We start from the raw sequence: 22,726 nt of genomic DNA, 5'->3' as shown, positions 1-22,726 counted from the left end.
AGTAGTTTCAATAAATGCTTAAGCCACAATAACTTAAGCATTATACTACTTTTACAATACTGTTGTCATCAGCAGTCCTTGGATGTGATTCACATGAAGCATGGATGTTTGGTTGGACAACAAGTGGATTTCGTCATGTAGCGAAAGAAGGGAACACTGCTATTGATTTTCTTCTCATTAAAAACATTGGAAAGAGTTCGGTTGTGAGGTGGCAGGGATGATTAGAATCTTGTAATTAATATATTATGGCCTTGTGGTATCATGCCTATCCAGGCAAGTAACTTGTATCATGCATAGCCATGGAAAAATACTCAGGATCTGTTGGAGTACTGAGTACCAGTTTTATCAATACACATAGCTTGTCCACTGAAGCACTCAGGAGTTGATTCCATAAGGATTGCCCATCCAGCAGATACTATAACTCATGATATTAATGTGGGAGGAAATCAATATGAAACATGTGAGTGGCTTTCATTCACATCGCTAACGTGGTGCGTGTTTTAGGATTTGACTGAGGGATGAAAGTAAAGCATGAGTTCAAAGACATGACCACTTCAGCCATTGCTTGTCCATCACACTTAGGCTGTTAGTCCGGAATTGCAGCATTTCAACGATGCATTACTTGTGTGATTTACAGTTAGCATTATTTTTCCACTGGTACTGATGACTCACAGTCATGTTGCAGTTATATCGTGGTGGCCTGTAATGACAAGACTCTTAAACAGGCAAACCAGTGACTGAAAATCTGAGCACTATCCACACCATAAGGTCAAGATGACACGCAATCAGCCAAGTTATAGAGCCTAACAACCCAATCCTGTTTAGTTACACGACAAGCAATAAAACTCGGATCTCCACAGGTGCCCAGAACCCAATGCTTCTAAGGAAAGTGTTAAAAGGCAGATTAGGTGGTCACAGGACTGTGTGATACATGTGCTAGATGGTGCCCCACAAGAGGGACCAACTCTCAGCTTGTGCCCGGCTAGTGTGTCACAACATGTCTTGTGTGTCACAACATGGCTAGTGTGTCACAACATGGCTAGTGTGTCACAACATGTCTTGTGTGTCACAACATGGCTAGTGTGTCACAACATGGCTAGTGTGTCACACCATGGCTAGTGTGTCACAACATGGCTAGTGTGTCACAACATGGCTAGTGTGTCACAACATGTCTTGTGTGTCACAACATGGCTAGTGTGTCACAACATGGCTAGTGTGTCACAACATGGCTAGTGTGTCACAACATGGCTAGTGTGTCGCATCATGGCGGCAGTGGGGGCTGTGGCTGTCACTGACACTGGTTTGTGTTGCCTGCTGTTGGTTTGCTGCCACAACCTTGCTGCTTTGATGCTGACTATGGTGGTAAAAGTTGAGTAACTTGCTCCTGTCAAGTCCTAAAACTAGTTTCAGAGTGTACGTGTTGCCTTTTTGTCCCAAACTATTCACCAGTTCTTCCTGTGTGACGTCTGCCCATCCCTGCAGTAGGCCACAGGACAACACATAACATTCAGGTCACATCACTATAGCACATAAACCTCTTTGTTTAAATTGTATCTTTTTTACCCAAATGTTGCAACACCCCCTCTCCCTGTTCCCATTGATAGGAGTTAATCCAGACTTTAGACATTCATCAACCCGTCCTATAAAGGTTAATGACGTCACCAGCTTGTGTCTTGGGAGACAAAAAGTGTGTATGTAAACAGTCTCCATGCAAAGGGTTAACATGTTATGGAGAGAGAGTTATTCAGTGTGAGCCCGCCCCAGTGTGCCGCTTAACCCGGGTATTTAGATTCATCTACAGGGACAGTTGGAGGGTGTTGTACTGTAGATGGCCGAATCGGACATTACCAGTCTGCACTGTTGAACTAAACGTGAGTTTGAATGTAATATTGAATGCTCATTTTAAATAGATAAGTAAAGATCGAGTTGCAGGTCACTAGACAACTTACAAATATTTGGCAGTTCTATGATTTGTTCAGAAGAACGTGACAAATTATGATGAAAGGTAATATATTATTGTGGAAAAGATGATTATGATAACTCAGTGGAAGATGATGATTTTGATATGTCTCTGGGAATAGTAACAACATGAGTTTGTTGGAAGATCATTATGAAAAGATTCTATTCAAAGATCCTGTGATGCAATTCTGTCAGAAGATCAGGATGATTCAGTTCTCTGAAATCACCAGCAGTAATTGTTTGCAAAGAAGTATGTTCACTGAGTGAAGTGAACGTCTCCATATAAGTGTATCCTGGCAACTGTCTACCTGCATCTGTCATTGTCAGTGTGGGTATACGCTCTGTGTGGCCAGTGAGCATGACGACCCATCCACACACACAACACACACACAGCTTCTAGACCAGCCACATGATTCTGATTTATGTGGATTATGTGTCTGAAGTATGTCTCTGTTAGGGAAATCATGAATAACTCTTTTGTTCGGTCTTCTCAAACACACTCTAGCCTTCTCCAAGTGGCTGATGAAAGCCTTTCATGGTATTAAACATATACATGTGAATAAAATTAGAAATTCCTATGCCTGACGTCATGGGATATGGCCTGACAGTTGATAGTGTCAACACCCACTAGGGCCACCTATATCATGTAGGGGTAAGGACACACAGAATGCTCACAGTTGGAAAAGGAGGACCAGAATGTTCAGATGACTGTAAACACTTGTGACAAATGTCAGCAAATTAAAACACTTGCGTCAGGATTGATACCATGTTTTATTTCCTGGAGAATGTCCTGTGATGAATTGTGAGATAACGGAAACGTGTTACAGTGTAGTGTGACTCTGTTGGATTAGTAGAGATTACTAGCAATGTTTGTTTTACTGCCGTGCACTGACTGAGTGAGGCCGACACCTGGGGAAGTGCTGACCGGGCGGGACGTGTGGACTTTACTTTCCTTACGATGACACAGTGCTAAAGCCACAGGTTGAGCTTGTGAATTAAGTACACTGGACCAAGATGGCTGAACTGTAGAGGATCACATGGAGAAGGAACAGAACTCGGACAAGCTGGATGTAGCCTCACAACGAATAACTGCAAGGTTACTTATCGAGCCCAAGTGACTTGCATAATCTGAAATGTAAACATTTTGTTTTAAAAACTATGATAAGACCGTATGCAACAGGTTACGGAAAAGCTTGACAAAGGAGTGACTCCTTTATTGTGTGTGTGTCTGTTTTGTCATCAGTCTGGATTCAGTGGATTCATCTGTTTAATGAACTGGTGTTCCTTGCCTTGAAATGTCCAGGTGTCCCGATGAGGACATGTCTGGTGATGGGTGCTGCACCACCCAACTGTGAATGAGGTGGCCTGTGCTGCTTCTGTGTGCTGGACCAGCATCTTTAGGATCATCATCATCATTTTTAGACCATCTGTAGATGAGCCCGATGCTTTAACTGACCTGTTATACTGGATTGCTGCTATTTGCAGTGTACTGGGGCCATGTGGTGAAGCCTGTGTACTGACTCAGTGACTGCACAGACTGGAATTTGAAATATTTTAATGAAGCGGTGTGTCACTTTGTGATGTCCTCTACAATGTTGAAATGTGGATGATTAGAACCAAAGACAGGAGGTCGTCAGATAGTTGGATAGGTAACATGGCTTCCCAAGCACAACATGATCTATTTCAAGGAAGCAACTGCTGAATGTGTGACACCCCTGTGTTGTCACCTCCTTCATCATAACATTTGGCGCCCTATGGTGCCTCAAGTTTGACTGAACTTAATGAGAACTTGTACCTTTATGAATCTTATGTAGGAACCAAAGAGGAAATAGCAGTACTAGCATGAATTAGTGTGTATTAAGCCTGATATGAACTCTATTCAGTGTCAGGGAAACATCAGCCATCATTAATGGACGTTCAATGAAGGAGACTTTATCAAAGTTGCACATGAATAACAAATCAATTATATCAACAACATTCTGCCTGAAAGACTACTGATAACTTCAACAACAACAACAACAACAACAACCTATGTGTGTGGAGTGTGGTCGAGTACAGTTGTGAAACTGCCTGCACCTGTTGTGTGGAGGTGTCAGCGGCAGAGATAAACACGTCTCCAGTGTGGATCCAGTGTTGTGACCTGGGCTGGCTGTCTGCTACATCAGCCAACATGGTGACAGTATGACACAACACACAACACTGCTTCAACTGATTGCTTCCACCTCCCTTCATGAAGCAGCTCCTTACTGGAACACTAGCAACATAAGCTGGGTAACACTGGACCAGCTTTGGGAGGAAGATTGTGTGATCTTCTGTGGGGGCAACAGTTTTCCAAACAGGATTGTATGGACATAGATGTTATTTGTAAACGGAAGGTTCAAGTCGGGTTGTTGTGGAGAAGCATGGTATGTGTTGTGTGTTGTGAATGCCACTACAGTACAAGCAATAAACAGCACTCCATTGTGTCAGGCCACATTGTTCCCTCCACTGAAGGAAATACATCCTTGTCAGCCACAGGGACATTACAAGAATTTTGATTAAAAAAACTTGAGAAGCCCTTTTGAATCACCCAAGTGTGACATTGTCATGTCACTGTTGCATGTAGGCGGAATTGATGACGTTGGTATATAACGTGTGATTGTTGAGTCAGTTTTAGACACTGTCACTTGTTATCTCTAACCTCTGCTGTAGGTCACTGTAGATAGGCACTGCACATGATACTTTGACGTATACAGAAATACTACCATATGTTTCCACAGCTTATCAACGGATTATGCTTTGGCTATGTACTAAACTGGAGTATGATGATGCACTAAACGATACCTGTCACCGGAATATGTGTCCGCTATGCTGACCCTGCTTCCAATGTATGAATACCAGTTGGGAATAATATACATGGAAATAACCATCTTTGAACAGTGTGTGTGTTGGATGGTTTGAGACCTTTCTAAACCAAGATTGATTATAGTGAAGGAGAAACCAAACATGTTGTGATTTAAGTTGGTCCTAGCTAATCATAACAGGAAGTCAGGAGACTATATTCCTACTAAGTCACAAACAACTCTACGTGCATGTTTCCCAGTGGATATCAGATGTGATTGAGTTTTTATCTCCAACTCACCAAGGTTCTGCTTATCTTGTTTCTACTCTGATCTCACAATGAAGAAGAAAGGTATAGATTGCAACATGTTATTACTTAGTCGATGATATAGGAATATTTAAAATTCTTGTTTGACAATTTCCATATTGATACTCTGCAACATAGGTGACTTGTCCAGGGCCCAGTTATTGCATAGCCAGCCCTGGACATCGATACATGTCAGAACACTTAGTTTTGTGGAATTAGTTGATTTAAAGATTTGCCCAGTTGGAGCTGGCAAGTTATGAGAAGTCAGTCGGGCGTAACATAGATAGTATAAGGAGGAAGTGATGGGACTCCCAGACATGGTTTAAGTGACATACAGTCCCAGCTGTAGGGTAACAACCAGCACAGACTAGTCGATATACACAGATAACGATGTCACTCTATCAGCCCATTCACTGTAGAATTACAGTAGAGCAGTATTAGGTTTTCTAGTCGGTGATCAATCAGAAAATCAAGTAAGGGAATTTTCACTTGGTCCTCATATACAGCTACCTTTGTCTCTGTATGAGCTGTATGCAGCAAATGTTCAGCAAATGTTCAGCAAAGCCTGACCACACTGTAGACTGATAAAGAATTGCTAAGTGATAAGGTGTTAGGGGCATATTTATGGCTGCCTGGTGTTGATGGGGGATTTTACCTCTCTTCTTCCACTAGTGCCCTGGGCCTGTAGACTGCGACAACAATGTCAGTGTGAGTTGGCATAAGTGAGCACAATGTTGACACACTCACACACTATAGCACAGAAGCAGTGGGGGTGTGGGGGAGGGGGGTGGAATCTTGATGCTAGACAAACACTCACCTGTTCCTACCTGTCTCTACATACCTGCCTGCCTGGCTGGCTCAGCACTGTGTGGACGTGAAGATGGAGTAGGCAGTTGAATAGGCAGAAAACAGTGCCTTGACTTGTGTTTACAGTATTAGTGGGAAAGCTTAAGCAACACCAAATCATTGTTGTTTGAATATATTATGCGTACATCAATATCTTGAACAAATATTGCATTATTCTCCTGATATGATATAAAACTGTGGAATTACTAAATGTTAATTATGATTTGTCCATATGTGTCTTTCAACTCAAGTTATATTTCCGTGTTTGTATTTTGCAGCTGGGTCATATGTGGCTTTGACGCTGCTGGGCAAGCCTCAGTTGTCTGGGTCTGGTTCCACTATCAAACACACCTCTTTCCGGGACTCGACTGGTGGAAGGATAACAGCCCCCCAGCCAGTGGATGTGAGTAGAGCTCTCTAGCAGAAGGCAACAGTAGCAGTACACACGCAGTGAAAGTGCTGGGAAGCTTTCACTGTGTCTGATCTGTGTGAAAGTCATGGCAATAGGGGGCACTTGGGCCTTGGGCACCACAATCCACTTACAAGGTTGCTTCCGATTGTTCTGGGTTCGAATCCAGTATAGGGTCCTTTTGTAAACCTTGGTCTGCCAACACCTTACCTGTGTTTGGATTTCAAAGGTGGTAAAGGTCTATGACTTTGTCACTTTGGGCTTTCCACTATCAATAATCTGATAAACCATGGTACTGCTGAAATACTTTTACAAGTGGATTTTGAGCCAAAGTCTGACTCGACCCGTGAAGATCCGGGGTAGAATAGGTCTTCAGCAACCCATGCTTGTTGTAAGAGACGACTAACTGGATCGGGTGGTCAGGCTGCTGACTTGGTTGATGCATGTCAGTGTATCTCAATTGCGTGGATCGATGCTCATGATATTAATCACTGGATTGTCTGGTCCAGACTCGATTATTTACAGACTGCTGACAGAAAGCTGGAATATTGCTGAGTGCGGCGTTAAACAACAAACCAACCAAACCGACCAAAGTCTGACTCTGATAACTGAAGTACTGTTCTTATGTAGAATGGGAAATAGTGAGTGAGTGAGTGAGCGTGTATCGTTTTACGCCGCTTGTAGCAATATTCCAGCAATATCACGGCTGGGAACACCAGAAATGGGCTTCACACATTGTACCCATGTGGGGACTCAAACCCGGGTCTTCGGCGTGACGAGCGAACGCTTTAACCACTAGGCTACCCGACCGCCCCAGAAAGAATGGGAAATAACTGTTGACATCTGAGGGAACATGCGTCTCTTGTGTTTCAGCCTGAGAAGGACCGAGAACTATGGCAACAGAAGGTTCATACTATGCAGGCCATGTATGAACATGCCAAGGAGGACTATGAGGTAGGTAGTGTTCTTCACACTGAGCAGCAATGTAATCTGTGCTGATACACAAGCAAACGTTACTTGCCATTTATGTAGCATTTGAACAAATGTGGTTTAGTAAAGAATTCTTAACTTGACTCAGACTACAACAGTGAATAGCATTTGGGCTGTATTGGAAGCATTTTTTTACAGCTATTAACTGTAAATCATTTTTGGAAATGGAAATAAAAAAGAAACATGATGTGGCGGTGCCTTAGAACCAGGAATATATTTTTTAGCCTAAATCTTGTGTGTATGTTGTCATGAAGCACTGTTTCAGAAATGGTTTTATTTCAGAAAATACAAAAGGCATTCCTTAAGAACCCTTCAGAGAAACTACATGGTCAGCTTATAGAGAAGGAAAAGACTTTAAAGAAGCTTGACACTCAGCTGAAACAGTTCACAGGCGCGCTGGAGCCTATGGTAGGAACAACAGCGGTGGACAGGCCTGAGGGGCATATCCAGTCAATCTTGTTAGAGGGGTAGCGAGGTAGTCTTGTGGTCCATGACCAAGACTTGGTTTGATTCCCTAAGACACCTAACCTTGAATTATGATGTCTTTGTCATTTTCAAAGTATTTTGCTATCTTCTTCACACTATTAAACAATATTTTCTCGGCTTGGGCTGTCATCTCATGTTGACTGTAAGTAAGGACTACCTAGAAGGGCTGCCTATTGTATGCTGTTGCTTGGTTCATAGCTCATGTGATGAAGCTTCAATGGTATTTTGACAAATTTTTCATGTTTGCATAACTTCTCCATCGTGGGTTCTTCATTTATTATCGGGTGGTGGGGTAGCCTAGTGGTTTAAGTGTAGGCTTGTAACACCGAAGACCTGGGTTCAATTCCCCACAGAGGTGCAATGTGCGAAGCCCATTTTCTAGTGTCCCCCGCCATAATATTGCTGGAGTGGCGTAAAACCACACTCACTCACTCACTCACTCACTTCATGTCTCCCTCAACAATGTATTGATACAGTAGCATGTGCCCGGGAGGTGTGTTTGTAGAACATAGCAGCATCGTCCCAGCCTTGACGTGTGTGTTGTGTGTTGCAGACCCCTGGTTCCACGCCTTCCCCCGGTCATCCGTCAGTGTCTGATCCCGACCACATGGATCCCACTCCAACCTCATGGGTAAGACCACTCACTCTCTCACTGCTTACAGTGGCTGCAGCTTGCTGGAGCTGGCATCACAGATGGATGTGAAGGAGAACATGTACATGTTCATAATATCAACACTTGTATGTACAGTGGGGCCCTGCTCTCATACTCCTGAGTCCCTCAACTCAAACTGAATCAGTTTTAGACTCAAATATTTTATGTTTAATTGAAGACTTAGACATTCACAAATCTCACACACAACATAGAGCTCATCATGTCAATCAGTGGATTGTCTGGCCCAGACTCGATTATTGACAAACTGACATCATATGGCTAGAATATTGCTGAGTCGTCTTTAAACAATAATCAATCACTATAGATCTATGGAGTAAGCTGCAGATGTTCATGTGGTACTAAATGGTCATAGTATATCAGAATAAAATGTATGATAGCTAATCTGGGGATATGTGGTGTTACTGTAATCTTTCTGGTTTTATTGATATGATTTTGTACAGAAATTATTTTGCCTTGTCAGCTTTGAGAGTGTGTGTTCAAGTCCTGTACATGGGTTGTGGTCCTACAGGGATTTGAAAGCAGGACGCCACTGTTCGAGTTTCAGGAGCAGCTATATTTCAACACAATGCATTCACAATGGATTGTTTTTCAGTCATTGCAAGACACACGCCCAGTATCACTGTATGCCCCACACTTGAATGTGTCATGGTTCAAGTGTAGACAGTGGTTGTTGTAGTGATGTCACTGTGTGACACTGTTGTTATGATTGTAAAACTGTTGAATAACCAAATTCATAGTACTTCACCACACTGTGTGACACTACCTGTCCCAACATCATGACAGAATGTCACTGGCACCAAGCAAGTTTTATTCACATCACGCATTTCATATCAGTGAACCATGTTTGGTTTCTTGTGTCATGAAATTGTTGATGAAAACAAAAGTAAATTGAATATTATTTTAATTCTGATTGTCAAATCACCATCAATACATCAGAGTATTGGAGGAGATAAAGTGATTCCCAAATTATGTTAACCCAGGAATCTGTACATTAAACAGTTTAGTGTGAAAACAACAAACAAGCATCAAATGGTATATAATCAACAGTTGTATTGCAAAATTAACAAGGTTTTTCAAATCAATACAAATTACTGCATGGCAATTACAATAGCACTACACAATAGAATGATAGTACAATACTCAACGGCAGCATGAAATGTAGGATCAGTGGAAATGACAAGAATAATAATCAGTGGTCAAGCTTCTGAGATAGGCCTAGGTTGAACACCAGGGTGAAAAGTGATCTTCACATGAAAGCTGGTCTTGATGTAATGTCAGTTGAAATGTGTGATGAAATGTAAGATGAGACCAGGACTCTCCCGCTCCACTTATATAGTCTAACCAGCTCCCAACACTTTCTACACAGTGCCAGATCAGTCCAGTGTCACTTGAACATCACAAAATATTCCACATTTCTATTATGCGTGACATCCATCCATGCCATTCCAGAGCTTCACAGATAATTCAAGCATCTGAACATAAATAACTTCCTCACCACTGCTCACATCAAATAGTACCACATTCCTGACAACTAATCACAGTGCAAATACAATGTAAAGAACTCTACTGAATGTCAACAGAAACAATGCAACACAGTCACAATCATTGCTCAACAACAAATTACACTGCCACATGTATAACAATATTAATAACCAGAAGTGCTGTTCAGGACCATTTTGCCATCTTCTGAGCTGGTCACGAGAACATGTAGGAGTGATGTGTATTGATAGTTGATACATGTATATCATATAGTGTATAGTTTACTATTGGGGCATGCAAGAAAATGGATGAACTCTTCAAACATTTTTTAGGGAGGACAAAAAACTTATTTCATCAGTGATCAAAGATCGGATAGATTCAGGGTATAAGTTGGACAGAATGGAAGGGACTGATAACCATAGGTGTTACACTTCTGCCACGTCACACACGTTGCACTTGTAGTGAGTGCAGTATGCCTGATACTGATGCACCTTACATTCACCATCTCTCATAGTCCCCCCAACCCTGCATCGTGATGATACAGCAGCACTCCCCCGCCAAGCAATCTCTGTGTCCTGGCTGTCCAGTTGTCTCACTTCAACACAGACTTGTGGTAGCAGTAGAGCTCTGTGAAATGGTGCCCTGTTCCACAAAGTAGTCTGTATTGAAGCATTAAAATTGCCAGTCAAAACACTAAGATTGCTTGACGTGAAATCACAACCTGGTATGCTGACAGTTTTCTTCGTATTTATCATTATTCATAATTTACCTAGAATTACACATTAGAAAATATACATTTGTTGACAAACTGAATGCCAGTTGTGTACAATTTCCTAGATATATGCTTTGTCTGCACACAGAACATTTACATCTTTTTTTGATAGATTGCATGATGTATACATGGCTTAGTTTTCAAGCTTTGAGTATCCATATTTTCTGTTTAAGTAGAATTTGTTTTTCAGAGATTTTACACACCTATATGCTTTGTATATTTTTAGCGGCATGAGAAATATTGTATTATGATTTCTTTCCTAATTTTGATGAGCTGATTAACACATAGACATACAAACTCTGTCTATCAGCCGGAGTCATTTGACTTGCGACCTAACACTGATGGCTATACCGAGAAGATGGGTGTCAGGCCTGGAAGAAATTGCTTCTCTAATTATTATGTGCTGGGCTGGGATATTTCATTACTTATTATAAGATCATTCATAGCTGGGCCATTTCTGCAGTGTTTGTTTTTGATATTCACCCTCTCTGTAGGTGGTAGTCTCAAACTGTTCTTTCTTATGTTTCATTCATATTTAGATCATCTAATGGGCATAACATCTTCTGATGATAAGTTTTGGAAAAGTCAGAAATTTTTCAAATGGAAATGAAAGGACAACAAACCCTCATCACTTACATACTGGTATCAATAGTTATTTGAATATGTGTGAGACAAGGTGTTGGCCATGTTGGGAATTACCTCCCTTTGTTAATCAAAAGTTATCTCCCTTTCATTGCTCTAACAGCAACAACACCCTGGGCAGCCCCGCAGTGGTGTTCGCCACCAGAAACAGGCATCTGTGCCTGTAATGCTGTATAAAACAGGGGAAAGTAAGGAAGTGCTACGATCAACTCAGGTCTCGCGATCCAAGTCAGATGTCACGTCCAGACGTGTTGTGACAATGTCACACTCTACACAAATCATCTACACAAGAGATATCTCTGAGGTATCATACCATTTCATTGTCATATCAAAATCCCCGTTTCATCATTTATATCAGTGATATTAAGGAATTGTCATTTGGAATTGTCAAATTTTCATAAATTTCTCAAAATTAGAGCTGAAACTTGAGAGCTTATAAGTTTTTGAAGTTTGGTTTAATAATAATTGCTTCAGTGTTTGGGAGTAGATTACATAACAATCTGCATTATGATAATTTAACACACCAAAGAACTAGAAATTGAGTTGACAGTTACGTTTATGTTGTGAAAGCAGGGATGATTCCGATGGTTCTGTCGTTAGATCATCGATGTAATTGATAGTAAATGTTGAAAACCCTGTACCTCTCCCTTCAGGGTGCTGTACCACCATCTCTCCCTCATCCTCTCATCCTCACATGTCTGTCCAGTGTCTGTTCTCTGTCTGCTTCTGTTTTCTGTTTCTGCTGTTTGTAACCAGCTAACAAATCACTCTACACAAATCAAGGGAATGCAGAAATTATAATGACAGTATATTTTGGTCACTACCTTCTTGTAATGTACAATAAGCAGTATGAAGGGCCGACAATAACTGCACTTCGAATTTGTACACGATTATTTACAAATATTTTGATAAACACTTTCAGATTTTTGTGATCTACCTTGTTATGAAAGTTCTAAATCAATAGTTTGTTAGGCCAATGTCTGGACTTAGATTTGTGTACTGTGAACTCAGGGTCTATAACCTACAACTCTTAACACACAGCCTCTCTGCACCAGATCTAACCATGGTTACTGGAAAATGTTAACAAGCCGCCTCAGATAGTGCTTTAGCTGCCATTACTGCAGTCATGTTAACACTACTGTCTATAATCTTGCACTTGACACTATGTAGCCATCTTTCAGAGAAATGACATTACCAGAAGCATCCACAGTTTTGAGTTGTTCTTGTCCTTGTAGTGGTCTGATTGCTACCCTAGAAGCAGGACTCAATGTGTTTAGAGCAGGTGACAATGTCGACAGGATGCAAGAGTGGGGGTCCAGGGATAGCAGTATTGGCCTCAGGAGGAATGTTACTCAACAGATTAAGAAAAGTTTACATTGAAACCAAAATGGATACCTAACACAAAGCTGTTTGCAGAGACACTGGTTTCCTTGTGAAGGAAGTATTTCTATTGAATGTGAATAAAACAAATATAGATGTGAGGCAAATGCATAGAAAAAATAAACCATTGGCTTTTGGGCAATACATGTAAATGAACTTTAATTTCATTGTTTCTTAGGATACCTGTATGGTGGCAGCTCACCAATCAGTTATCCCTCTGTTCAGACAGTCAGTGCTTGTTAAGAAATATTCCAGTTCCAAGTATCACTTTGCCTCCACTTACTCTATTGGATTGATTGAGACTGTTCATTTGTTCATTTGTCAGGGTTGTAATCAGATCACTAAGGGAAGAGCAAATAGCTTTGCCAATAGAAGATACATCGGATCACATGTTTTTGGTTGATGGTTTTGAAACTCAGTGAGACTTTCCAGCTGCCACATGTTTGACAACTGACCTGTAGTGTTTATTGTCAGGTCAGCCGATGGGGAAGACGAAAGTTAAAGCGGGTAACACACCTTGATACAGTTATTGGGTATTAATGGTCCAAATGTTCATGTAGACATGTGCTTGTCAAAGTCAGGACAGTAAGAATCAGAAATGAAGACTTGAAGCTTTGTTGTTACTTCTGTCACATTTCAGTGTTCTTTCTAATGTTGCAGGTACCTGCTTACCTAGCAGATTTGAGTTGTAATCCTTTCAAATTACTCTGCTTAATATCCATGCTAAATGCAGTATTCCATTATGAAAACTTGGTTTAGGGAAATTAACACCTTATTTATTCAAATAACAAGATTTTATTGTATATGCTCATGATCATATATATTTTGAAATTATTTAGAAATTCTGATATATATATATATACACTGTACATGGACACTATTTTTCCCGTGGAATAATTAATTGTTTCCCTGATTCATTAAAAATGAAGAGTACAATAATGCTAGTTGAGAGAAGTGTTCTACTTTAGGCAAACATGGCAAGCAGGTGTCTACTGATCGTGCATGATACGTTGTTATTTTGGTCAGTTATCGGTTAACTCTTACACTCAAGGTTCCTTCAAGTCATGTCTGGTGAGAATATGTCCTCCTCTGCTAGAGAGGCTGCTATAAGGGGAGATAAGGCAGTGCTCAGCAGCTGCAGCTGGAGGGAAGCCTCTGCTCCACTGCTGGAGTTCAGGTTTAGCCATGTTACTGTATGTCAGGGTTATTTCTTCTTGCAGTGTGTGTGCTAGCTTGAGGAAAGAAGACGTACGCCTGCAGCACACCTTGCACCTCCGATACTGCATTGCAACTGGTCATGATAAGTTAATCATTGTGCTTCAATTTCAAACATACAAACAAAGTGCCCTATCCAATGGTAATCTGTGAAATGAGGTGTCAGAACTGTGGCTGTTTAGAAAGTCTTGTGAGGTCAGCATGTTTTATGTCTCATGGCTATTTGCCTTTTGGGTCATTGCATTGAGACAACAACTGCATTCAGATGTTCGTTTGTATGTTTGAAATGACTCCTAACTGACACGGTACAGTTTCAGCAGGATTCATTTGTGTATAGCATGAAAGCAACTCATACCACAATGTATTGTAATACCTCTCAAGTACCATAATTCATGAACTAATTTTGATGAGTTAACCTTCAGTAGCCTTTGTGCTTTTGGAAATTTTGCTGACTACGTGTGTCTTTAATGGAATTGTAATATTAAGTTATCATGACCAGAGCAAGTATTCTGCATGATGTTTTTTCACTAGGTGTACCCAACTGTTTGTGCCTGCGTTTGTTGTGCTGCCCAGCAAACCAGGAAGGGAGATAACTGCCTGTGGTTTGCGGAAGCAGACACGCCGCTGCATGAACTCTCTGTAACTGCTGCACACAAATTTCAGGCTTCTGCAAGTGACAAGGATTGTCATTGGAATTGATACTAAAAATATATGTTTAAGACCTGATAATGGTTCACAAGATGTTACATTTATGATTTTTACAGTGCAAATGTGATGCCAAAGAAATTCATATGCAAACCTCAATAATTCCTTTTGACCAAATGTTTGCTGGTTATCTTTGCACTTTTCTCATAAATTTACAAAACTGGATGAACATCCCTTTTGAGATAATTATTTCTCTTCAACCCTTATTGTCATCTGTAGAAATTGTGAAGTTCCCAGTTTCTTGTTGTCTCTGCCTGCAGCAGACACTCATGTGCATGGAATTACTGAACCAGTCTGTAGACTGCAGGCTCTTCAGAGTGGTCTCACCGTGCATGGAATTACTGAACCAGTCTGTAGACTGCAGGTTCTTCAGAGTGGTCTCACCGTGCATGGAATTACTGAACCAGTCTGTAGACTGCAGGCTCTTCAGAGTGGTCTCACCGTGCATGGAATTACTGAACCAGTCTGTAGACTGCAGGCTCTTCAGAGTGGTCTCACTGTGCATGGAATTACTGAACCAGTCTGTAGACTGCAGGCACTCTGAGTGGTCTCACCGTGCATGTGTTTAGTTGTCATTTTGTTCTTCAGATTTAACTGTTATGTTTGCATGTTTCAATTGAACAATCATTTTGTTTTTCAGCCGATTTTTTTGTGCATAACATGTATATATATTTGTATGTATAGTTTCATTTTGAACTGACATTAAATGTCCTTTATCAGTGTTTTTTCACCACCAACCAAAACGTTAGTCAAAGAATGTGTTACTACATCAGTTTTTGTTTTCATTTTAGAAATGTCTTAGTGATTAGATGCAGGGACTAGATGAAACATACCTTTTCTGACATTGCATTACTTGATTGTGAATTGGTGGGTATATGTTTAATGATCTTGTGGAATATGGTAATATTATGTGTGGGATGCCTCCTTGTGGCCTGTGGGATGGGTGATGATGTTTGCACTGGTTGTTTCAGGCTGCGTCTGTGCCCATCAGTTGTTCAGACGGTGGGAGCGTGTCCGACTCCCCCCACACTAGCCCCAGCATTTCCCCCACCCCGACACACCCCAGCAACTGTCACACTGAAGAGGGAGTCACTTCCGGCAGAGGGGACATGGGTATTGAGGTGAGTAGTCACTCTCTCCTCGGAGAAACTTGACACATTTTAGGTCCAATATGTGTTCTAAATTGCAAGATGTGTTCTTGGTGGTTCAAGTCCTGTGGTCACTGAAGACACCCAGAACTGATGTCACCTTCTAAGTGTCCTCTAGTCCTGTGTATCCCCTTAGTATCCCCTTAGTATCCCCCACCCAATAAAAGTCCTGTGTTCAAGTTCTAAATGTCCCCCCCCCCCCCCCCCCACCTAATCAAAGTCCTGTGTTCACCTTGTAAATGTCCCCTACCTAATCAAAGTCCTGTGTTCACCTTGTAAATGTCCCCTACCTAATCAAAGTCCTGTGTTCACCTTGTAAATGTCCCCCACCTGATTGAAGTCCTGTGTTCACCTTCTAAATGTCCCCCACCTGATTGAAGTCCTGTGTTCACCTTCTAAATGTCCCCCACCTGATTGAAGTCCTGTGTTCACCTTCTAAATGTTTCTGTGTTGTTCCAGGATGTTATTCCTCCAAGTCAACAGAACATAATCATAATAGACGATGAAGACTTCAACTCGGAGGAAGAACCAGTGAGTACACGTGCTTGCCCTGCACAGTTTAACCCCTCTGTAAACGTGTCACATCTCAATATGTATCATGGAAGGATTAAGTGATTTGTAATGCTATCAAAATTGTAATAATTTGTCCTTTGGGAAATGCATCTTTGTTCTTTCCTAGATAGAAGGTAGTCAGTCAGTAGTGGGTGTAGTGAGTCGATGGGTATGGTCAATGACTGGGAGTCACGATGCATGTTACTGTGGACTCATGTTTTGACTTCTGTAGTTTTGACTTCTGTAACCTATCAGGTACCAAGAGAATCATTCATGTTGCTCAAGGATTATGTTTTTTCAAAATTAACTGCAAATCGGTGCAGAATTTCTGAAAACATTTTCTGAGCAATGAATTCTTTTAGGATGGTGATTCCACTCTAGCAGTACATGTGATGGAGGCCCACCTCTGCTGTATAAGGAACGTGTCACAGTTGACATTGTCCTGTGTTGTCTTTCAGCTTGATGGGCCGAGGAACTGGCCCAGTCGACCTCTCTCCCCATTTCTGCATCGACTCCAAGCTCTTGAGGTTTCCTCACTTCCAATATTGTTCTCTTACAACTCAAACCAAAAACCAGGTTTTCTTGAGAATTCAACTTTCATGATACAATGCTCCTTGTTATTAATTACTTGAATATTATCATTGTCTCTTCTAACTTATGCCACATGTTTCTTCTGAACATTTTGCATAAATTTGGGTATGCTAATTGGCTCAATATGAACTTGAGGTACATTTCTCCATCTCAAGTTTTCTTTTTTGAAAAGTCACCATATTTTGGAGTTTCCAAAAATCTACTTACATCAGATCGTCCCCTGATTGTTTAAGTCCCCAAAGTTCCTGGTTTTTGGCTAGGTCATTCTTACTTTTGCTTTGACAGGTTTCTGCACTGATCTGATGCTTATTGGCAGCTGGGGACAGACCTAACATCTGCCTTGTTGTACTTAATGCAAATACACCATTCCTATACATGTCGGCAATCTTTGCTTTCAACATCTCAGCACATCTCTCTTTGCTGAAACACTTAATGCTTTTGAACAGTGATGCATTTGAAAAATTGAAAGCAATTTCTTTTTGGAAATATTTATTGTTTGCTAAATCACTTGTAAATTTAGACATCGATGCTATAGATAAAGGTGTTTATCATTATCCAAACATCCTTGTGTTAATGTTAGCAACCTGGTTGTTTGAGTTTTCTGAACACATTGCTGTAGTTCAATCTTCAGTAGATGGCCCCGTATGAAGTCCACAGAGTATACAATGGTGGTTTTGCAGAGGATGTTTTGGTACTAATAGGACAGCATAACTCAGTTTATTTCAACTCCAGCGTTCTCTGAACAGTGTTTTATTTGCCAAAGCATGTGACCAAATTCAAAGGTCACCATCTTGGAATTATCACTAACCAACACTGCAGCTGTTTCTAAAAAGCTGTTTCATCTTTCATTGTTGTACAATGTCAACTTGCTTTATGAACAGCCATGTATTTCTACTGTAATCTTCTGTTTTGTAACCTTAATGTGTGTGAAATACTTTAAAGATTTGTGGTACAGATATTCTGCCAACTCTATCTTTTAGTTAAGTGAAGTCTTGTCTAACCCTGCAGATTGTGTGGGAGAATCGCACCACTCTGTTGATGAATATTAGCTTGTTCAAAGTGCCTAAATGTAGAATAGAAATCTGTGTATTCCCAGTGTATATATTATTATATATCATATCATTATCTGCTTCTTATGTTGATAGTAGAATATTAACACAAAAGCTGTTTTCCTCAAATAAATGTCATAGTTGGCCTGTTGATGTTATTCCATTGTGAGGGATTGAGCCTTGATGTATGACAGCAGACCCAGTCCCTTGATTCCTGGAGGTTCAAGGATACACAAGGCTGAGTTCAGATCCCCGTTACGTATGTCAGACTGACTCATGCCTGTTTTGTGGATGAATCAGATCTTTCCACTCATCAGAAGGTGACTTGCAGTGATATAAGTGAACTACGGTTGAAAACACCATTCAACCCAACTCAGTCACACTCAGTCACACCCAGTCACACTCACTATTGTAAAGAGATAACAACTGTGGAAGTATGATAAACTATTGGTGTGTTGACAACACCTGTTGTAGCATGCAGAGTTCCTGGGAGATCCCTAGACACCTGACTGGGAGGGGGGGCTTTCACTAGCGTCAAGTCTACTTTATTAATTATAGGTGCAACCATTTATCTGAGGAAATACAACTACTGTGATAACGAGAGCATGAAAGCATGGCTAACAATTAACTGAAGTAACAATACGTCAGTTGACCTGCACACTGAGATATGATGGACCTGAGTTGTTCCTTACTGTTAACAGTTTATCAAGTATGCTTCCTTACACCCATGCGAGTCCAGAGTTTATGTTACCAGCTTTTTGTGTGCTGTACCAGTAATGTTTCTTAACCAGTCAGTGACAGTGTAAACATCATGGCATGCTTCTGTGTACTTTGTGTCTATGAATGTCTTGTGGATGGCAGGGGCAAGTGTGTCCTCAGTGTAGTGAGTGCTTCTACATCATTGCTTTGTTTCCAGGGCGGTGATCCTGGTCCCTTCGGCAACATCGTCACACTGGAAAAGAAGCCAGCACATCTTGCGATATTCCTGCATTATTTGATATCCAATAGTGATCCCTCGTCATTGGTATGTACTGCTATAGTAGTATAACAATATTGGAAATTATTGTCTCTCATAAGATTGTTCCGAGTTACATAGAGTTTTAGGTGTAAGCAACTGAGGAATACTTTTGAAACTGTTTGTCACATTGGGAAAGTGCATATGGAGCTTTTGCCTAATAATGATATGCTTTGTGTTTCAGTTTTTCTACATAGTATCTGACATGTACTGTCACGCCCAGGGAAGTGCTAAAGACTTGAGGAAATGGGCATATGAGATTCACTCGACCTTCCTGGTTCATGATGCAGTGAGTGTTAACTTCGCTTACTGTTACCAGGCACTGCTGAAGGATGATCAGATACTCCCCCTGATAGGCCAGGCACTGATAGGCCAGGCACTGATAGGCCAGACACTGATAGGCCAGGCACTGATAGGCCAGGGACTGATAGGCCAGACACTGATAGGCCAGGCACTGATAGGCCAGACACTGATAGGCCAGGCACTGATAGGCCAGGGACTGATAGGCCAGACACTGATAGGCCAGGCACTGATAGGCCAGACACTGATAGGCCAGGCACTGATAGGCCAGGCACTGATAGGCCAGGCACTGATAGGCCAGACACTGATAGGCCAGGCACTGATAGGCCAGACACTGATAGGCCAGGCACTGATAGGCCAGGGACTGATAGGCCAGACACTGATAGGCCAGGCACTGATAGGGCAGGCACTGATAGGCCAGATACTGTTGAAGGGTGGTCATATACTGCCCCTGATAGGTCAGGCACTGATAGGCCAGACACTGATAGGCCAGACACTGATAGGCCAAACACTGTTGAATGATGGTCATATACTGCCCCTGATAGGCCAGAAACTGATGGTCATATACTCCCCTCGATAGGCCAGGCACTGTTGAAGGATGGTCATGAACTCTCCCTGATAGGCCAGGCACTGATAGGCCAGACACTGTTGAAGGATGGTCATATACTCCCCCTGATAGGCCAGACACTGTTGAAGGATGGTCACATACTGCCCCCGATAGGCCAGGCACTGCTGAAGGATGGTCTTATACTCCCCCGATAGGCCAGGCACTGCTGAAGGATGGTCATATACTCCCCCCAATAGGCCAGGCACTGCTGAAGAGTGGTCATATACTCCCCCCAGTAGGCCAGGCACTGCTGAAGGGTGGTCATATACTCCCCCTGATAGGCCAGGCACTGCTGAAGGGTGGTCATATACTCCCCCGGTCATATCCTCCCCCTGATAGGCCAGGCACTGATAGCCCAGGCACTGCTGAAGGATGGTTATTAACTCCCACTGATAGGCCAGGCACTGATAGGCCAGGCACTGCTGAAGGGTGGTCATATACCCCCCAGGTCATATCCTCCCCCTGATAGGCCAGGCACTGATAGGCCAGGCACTGCTGAAGGATGGTTATGAACTCCCACTGATAGGCCAGGCACTGATAGGCCAGGCACTGCTGAAGGATGGTTATGAACTCCCACTGATAGGCCAGGCACTGATAGGCCAGGCACTGATAGGCCAGGCACTGCTGAAGGATGGTCATTTACTCCCTGATAGACCTGACACTGTTGAAGGATGGTCATATACTGCCCCCAATAGGAGACACTGTTGGATTGAAAGATATTGCTGACTATGCCATAAGGCAACATTCACTCCACTCACTGTTCAGTATAGAGAGAAGCTCTCAGTAAGATCTATGGTCAATACATTTGCTTGTTCTGTCAAAGGGAGAAGCCACTTCTCCAATCATGTCCCCCCCAACATGATTTTGCTTCACTGTTGCTCGAAGTGGCATAGTTCTGTCACTAACTTACCTGACACCTGCTGATGCCATGTTTCCCCATCTCCTCTGCAGCCACTGAAGGTAGAGCTAGACAACAGCATAGTAACCACCATAGACTGTATCCTCACACAGTCCGCCAATGAGAACAGCCTGCGGCCGGTGTTTGACCAAGCCAAGTTGGCGGTCAAGACGGAGATAGCCGAGTTACTCAATGACTTCTGTAATAAAAAGGATTTAGGTAAGTGCAAGAAAACAAATCCTATAATGTGGTACATGGTCTTTTTGTTGCTGTTTAATTTATATGTTAAAAAAATCACTGAAATAATTTTTATTTCAATACAACTGCTTCAGTGACATCAGTAATGGAATCCACATTAATGAATTTCTAAATATCAATCAAAGAATATCTCACCTCACAGCACACTTATACAACAAGTTTGTAACACCTTTCTTTCACAGACTTCCACAGGCTTTACATCTCACAGGTTTCTTGAACAGCCAGCAGCAGAATATGCCACCATATGGGACTGCTGCTGTACTGTAATGTCTTCATGTCGGTTGTTTCAGGTTTAGGCAGCATTTATGGTGTCCATGAACTGGAAGATGTTATGGAGAAGAGCAAAGAATTGAAAATCATAGACAAATATCTCTCACCACATTTAGAGAGATGCACGTAAGTAGTTTTTCACAGATATATTCCAATTGAGCCTCTACTATAGTTTTCTAAACATATGCCTATCTGATAAAAGGAAAGGTTTGCAAACTTGGATATATTCACTTAAAAGCTGAAGTCTTCTTAGTATATTTCAATGTGTTAATTTAGGCAATGACAACCCTGAGACCACGTTAGTCCTGACCCTGTGTCCGGATCCACCTTCTGGAGGATCTCTACTAGGGATGCTTTCATGTATACAAAGTCACATTACTCCGTATCCAGGATTTGTTGATCTGAAAATTTGATTATCCTGACTAGTTCAATAAAAGCTTGTATCTGATCAGTCTCAATATTTAATATCATCCTGGACCTGTTGTTCCCTGTTTAAACTGTAATGCACACTCAACAGACTAGTACCTTGGCAGTGATAACACATGACTTGCATGGCTTCCAGGAAGGACAATGTGAAGATTAACCGTGACCAGGCCATCGGGTGGGCTCTGGCAACTTTCCTCAGGTATGTGGGCTTCACCAAGGGCCCTTCCATTGAACGCACACAGAGTTTTGTCATGAAGGACAAGAGAGTTCTCAAACTGCCAGGAAAATCAAACAAAGCAAAAGTAAGTTTTGTCTTATCTTATTTTTGGTGTTTGTCTATTTCACATTGTTACCGTATTCCACGTAATAAGCGCCCACAGCGATATTTGCTTATGTATTGGCTAATGAACAATCCTAATTCCTTCCGATTGATCAATGAACACAAGACTTATTTATTCGTGTATAATACACACTCGTGTGTTATATGCATCCTTAATTATGGGCAATTAAATTCTGGAAAAATATATATGTTGTGTATAATACACACAGACGTTTCTTTTGTATCATTTCAGGCTGTCAGCATAAACCACGAAATTTACGATCTTTCAACTCTGTTTTTTTTTCCACCAAAATTTTATTCTAATAAGAGCCCCTTATTTCTAATTTTGAAAGCGCCCCAGGCGTTTATTACGTCGAATACGGTACTTGAAACTCAATATGTATGTGTTTTGTGAGGGCAGTAATGAATGAATAATGACTCCTTGCATGAGTAATGCCACATCATCACATATGTTGTGTTTGGGTTATCCTCTGAACTGTTTATACTGATGGTGTTGATACATGTTCGTTCAGCATATTTAACACTGAATTATGTAGGTTTGAAGCCATTGATGTCTTTATTTCTGAATATTTTGAATGGTATTTATTTC

General features: G+C 41.5%; 1 protein-coding gene across 14 annotated transcripts in view; it reads left to right on the top strand.

Moving 5' to 3' along the window:
- The window catches only part of LOC139458196 (rho guanine nucleotide exchange factor 11-like), a 121,702-nt gene that overhangs the window by 71,330 nt on the left and 27,646 nt on the right, over positions 1-22,726 (top strand). For 10 of the 14 annotated variants that reach the window (XM_071239539.1, XM_071239536.1, XM_071239538.1 and 7 more), the window contains exons 6-18: positions 6,211-6,335; positions 7,215-7,295; positions 7,614-7,739; positions 8,371-8,448; positions 11,487-11,687; positions 15,655-15,804; positions 16,291-16,362; positions 16,842-16,910; positions 18,940-19,047; positions 19,223-19,327; positions 20,897-21,062; positions 21,392-21,497; positions 21,934-22,099. In XM_071239539.1, coding sequence (XP_071095640.1) covers positions 6,211-6,335; positions 7,215-7,295; positions 7,614-7,739; positions 8,371-8,448; positions 11,487-11,687; positions 15,655-15,804; positions 16,291-16,362; positions 16,842-16,910; positions 18,940-19,047; positions 19,223-19,327; positions 20,897-21,062; positions 21,392-21,497; positions 21,934-22,099 — 1,553 coding nt within the window. Of the gene's footprint in view, positions 1-1,749; positions 1,872-2,599; positions 5,132-6,210; positions 6,336-7,214; positions 7,296-7,613; positions 7,740-8,370; positions 8,449-11,486; positions 11,688-15,654; positions 15,805-16,290; positions 16,363-16,841; positions 16,911-18,939; positions 19,048-19,222; positions 19,328-20,896; positions 21,063-21,391; positions 21,498-21,933; positions 22,100-22,726 lie in introns of those variants that run through there. The other 4 variants (XM_071239543.1, XM_071239542.1, XM_071239540.1 and 1 more) reach the window with 4 other exon arrangements.

This window comes from Haliotis cracherodii, unplaced genomic scaffold, assembly GCF_022045235.1.
Source record: "Haliotis cracherodii isolate W230 unplaced genomic scaffold, xgHalCrac1.p SCAF_12, whole genome shotgun sequence".
NCBI classification, from domain to species: Eukaryota; Metazoa; Mollusca; class Gastropoda; order Lepetellida; family Haliotidae; genus Haliotis; species Haliotis cracherodii.
This window is presented reverse-complemented; position numbering and strand designations above follow the sequence as displayed.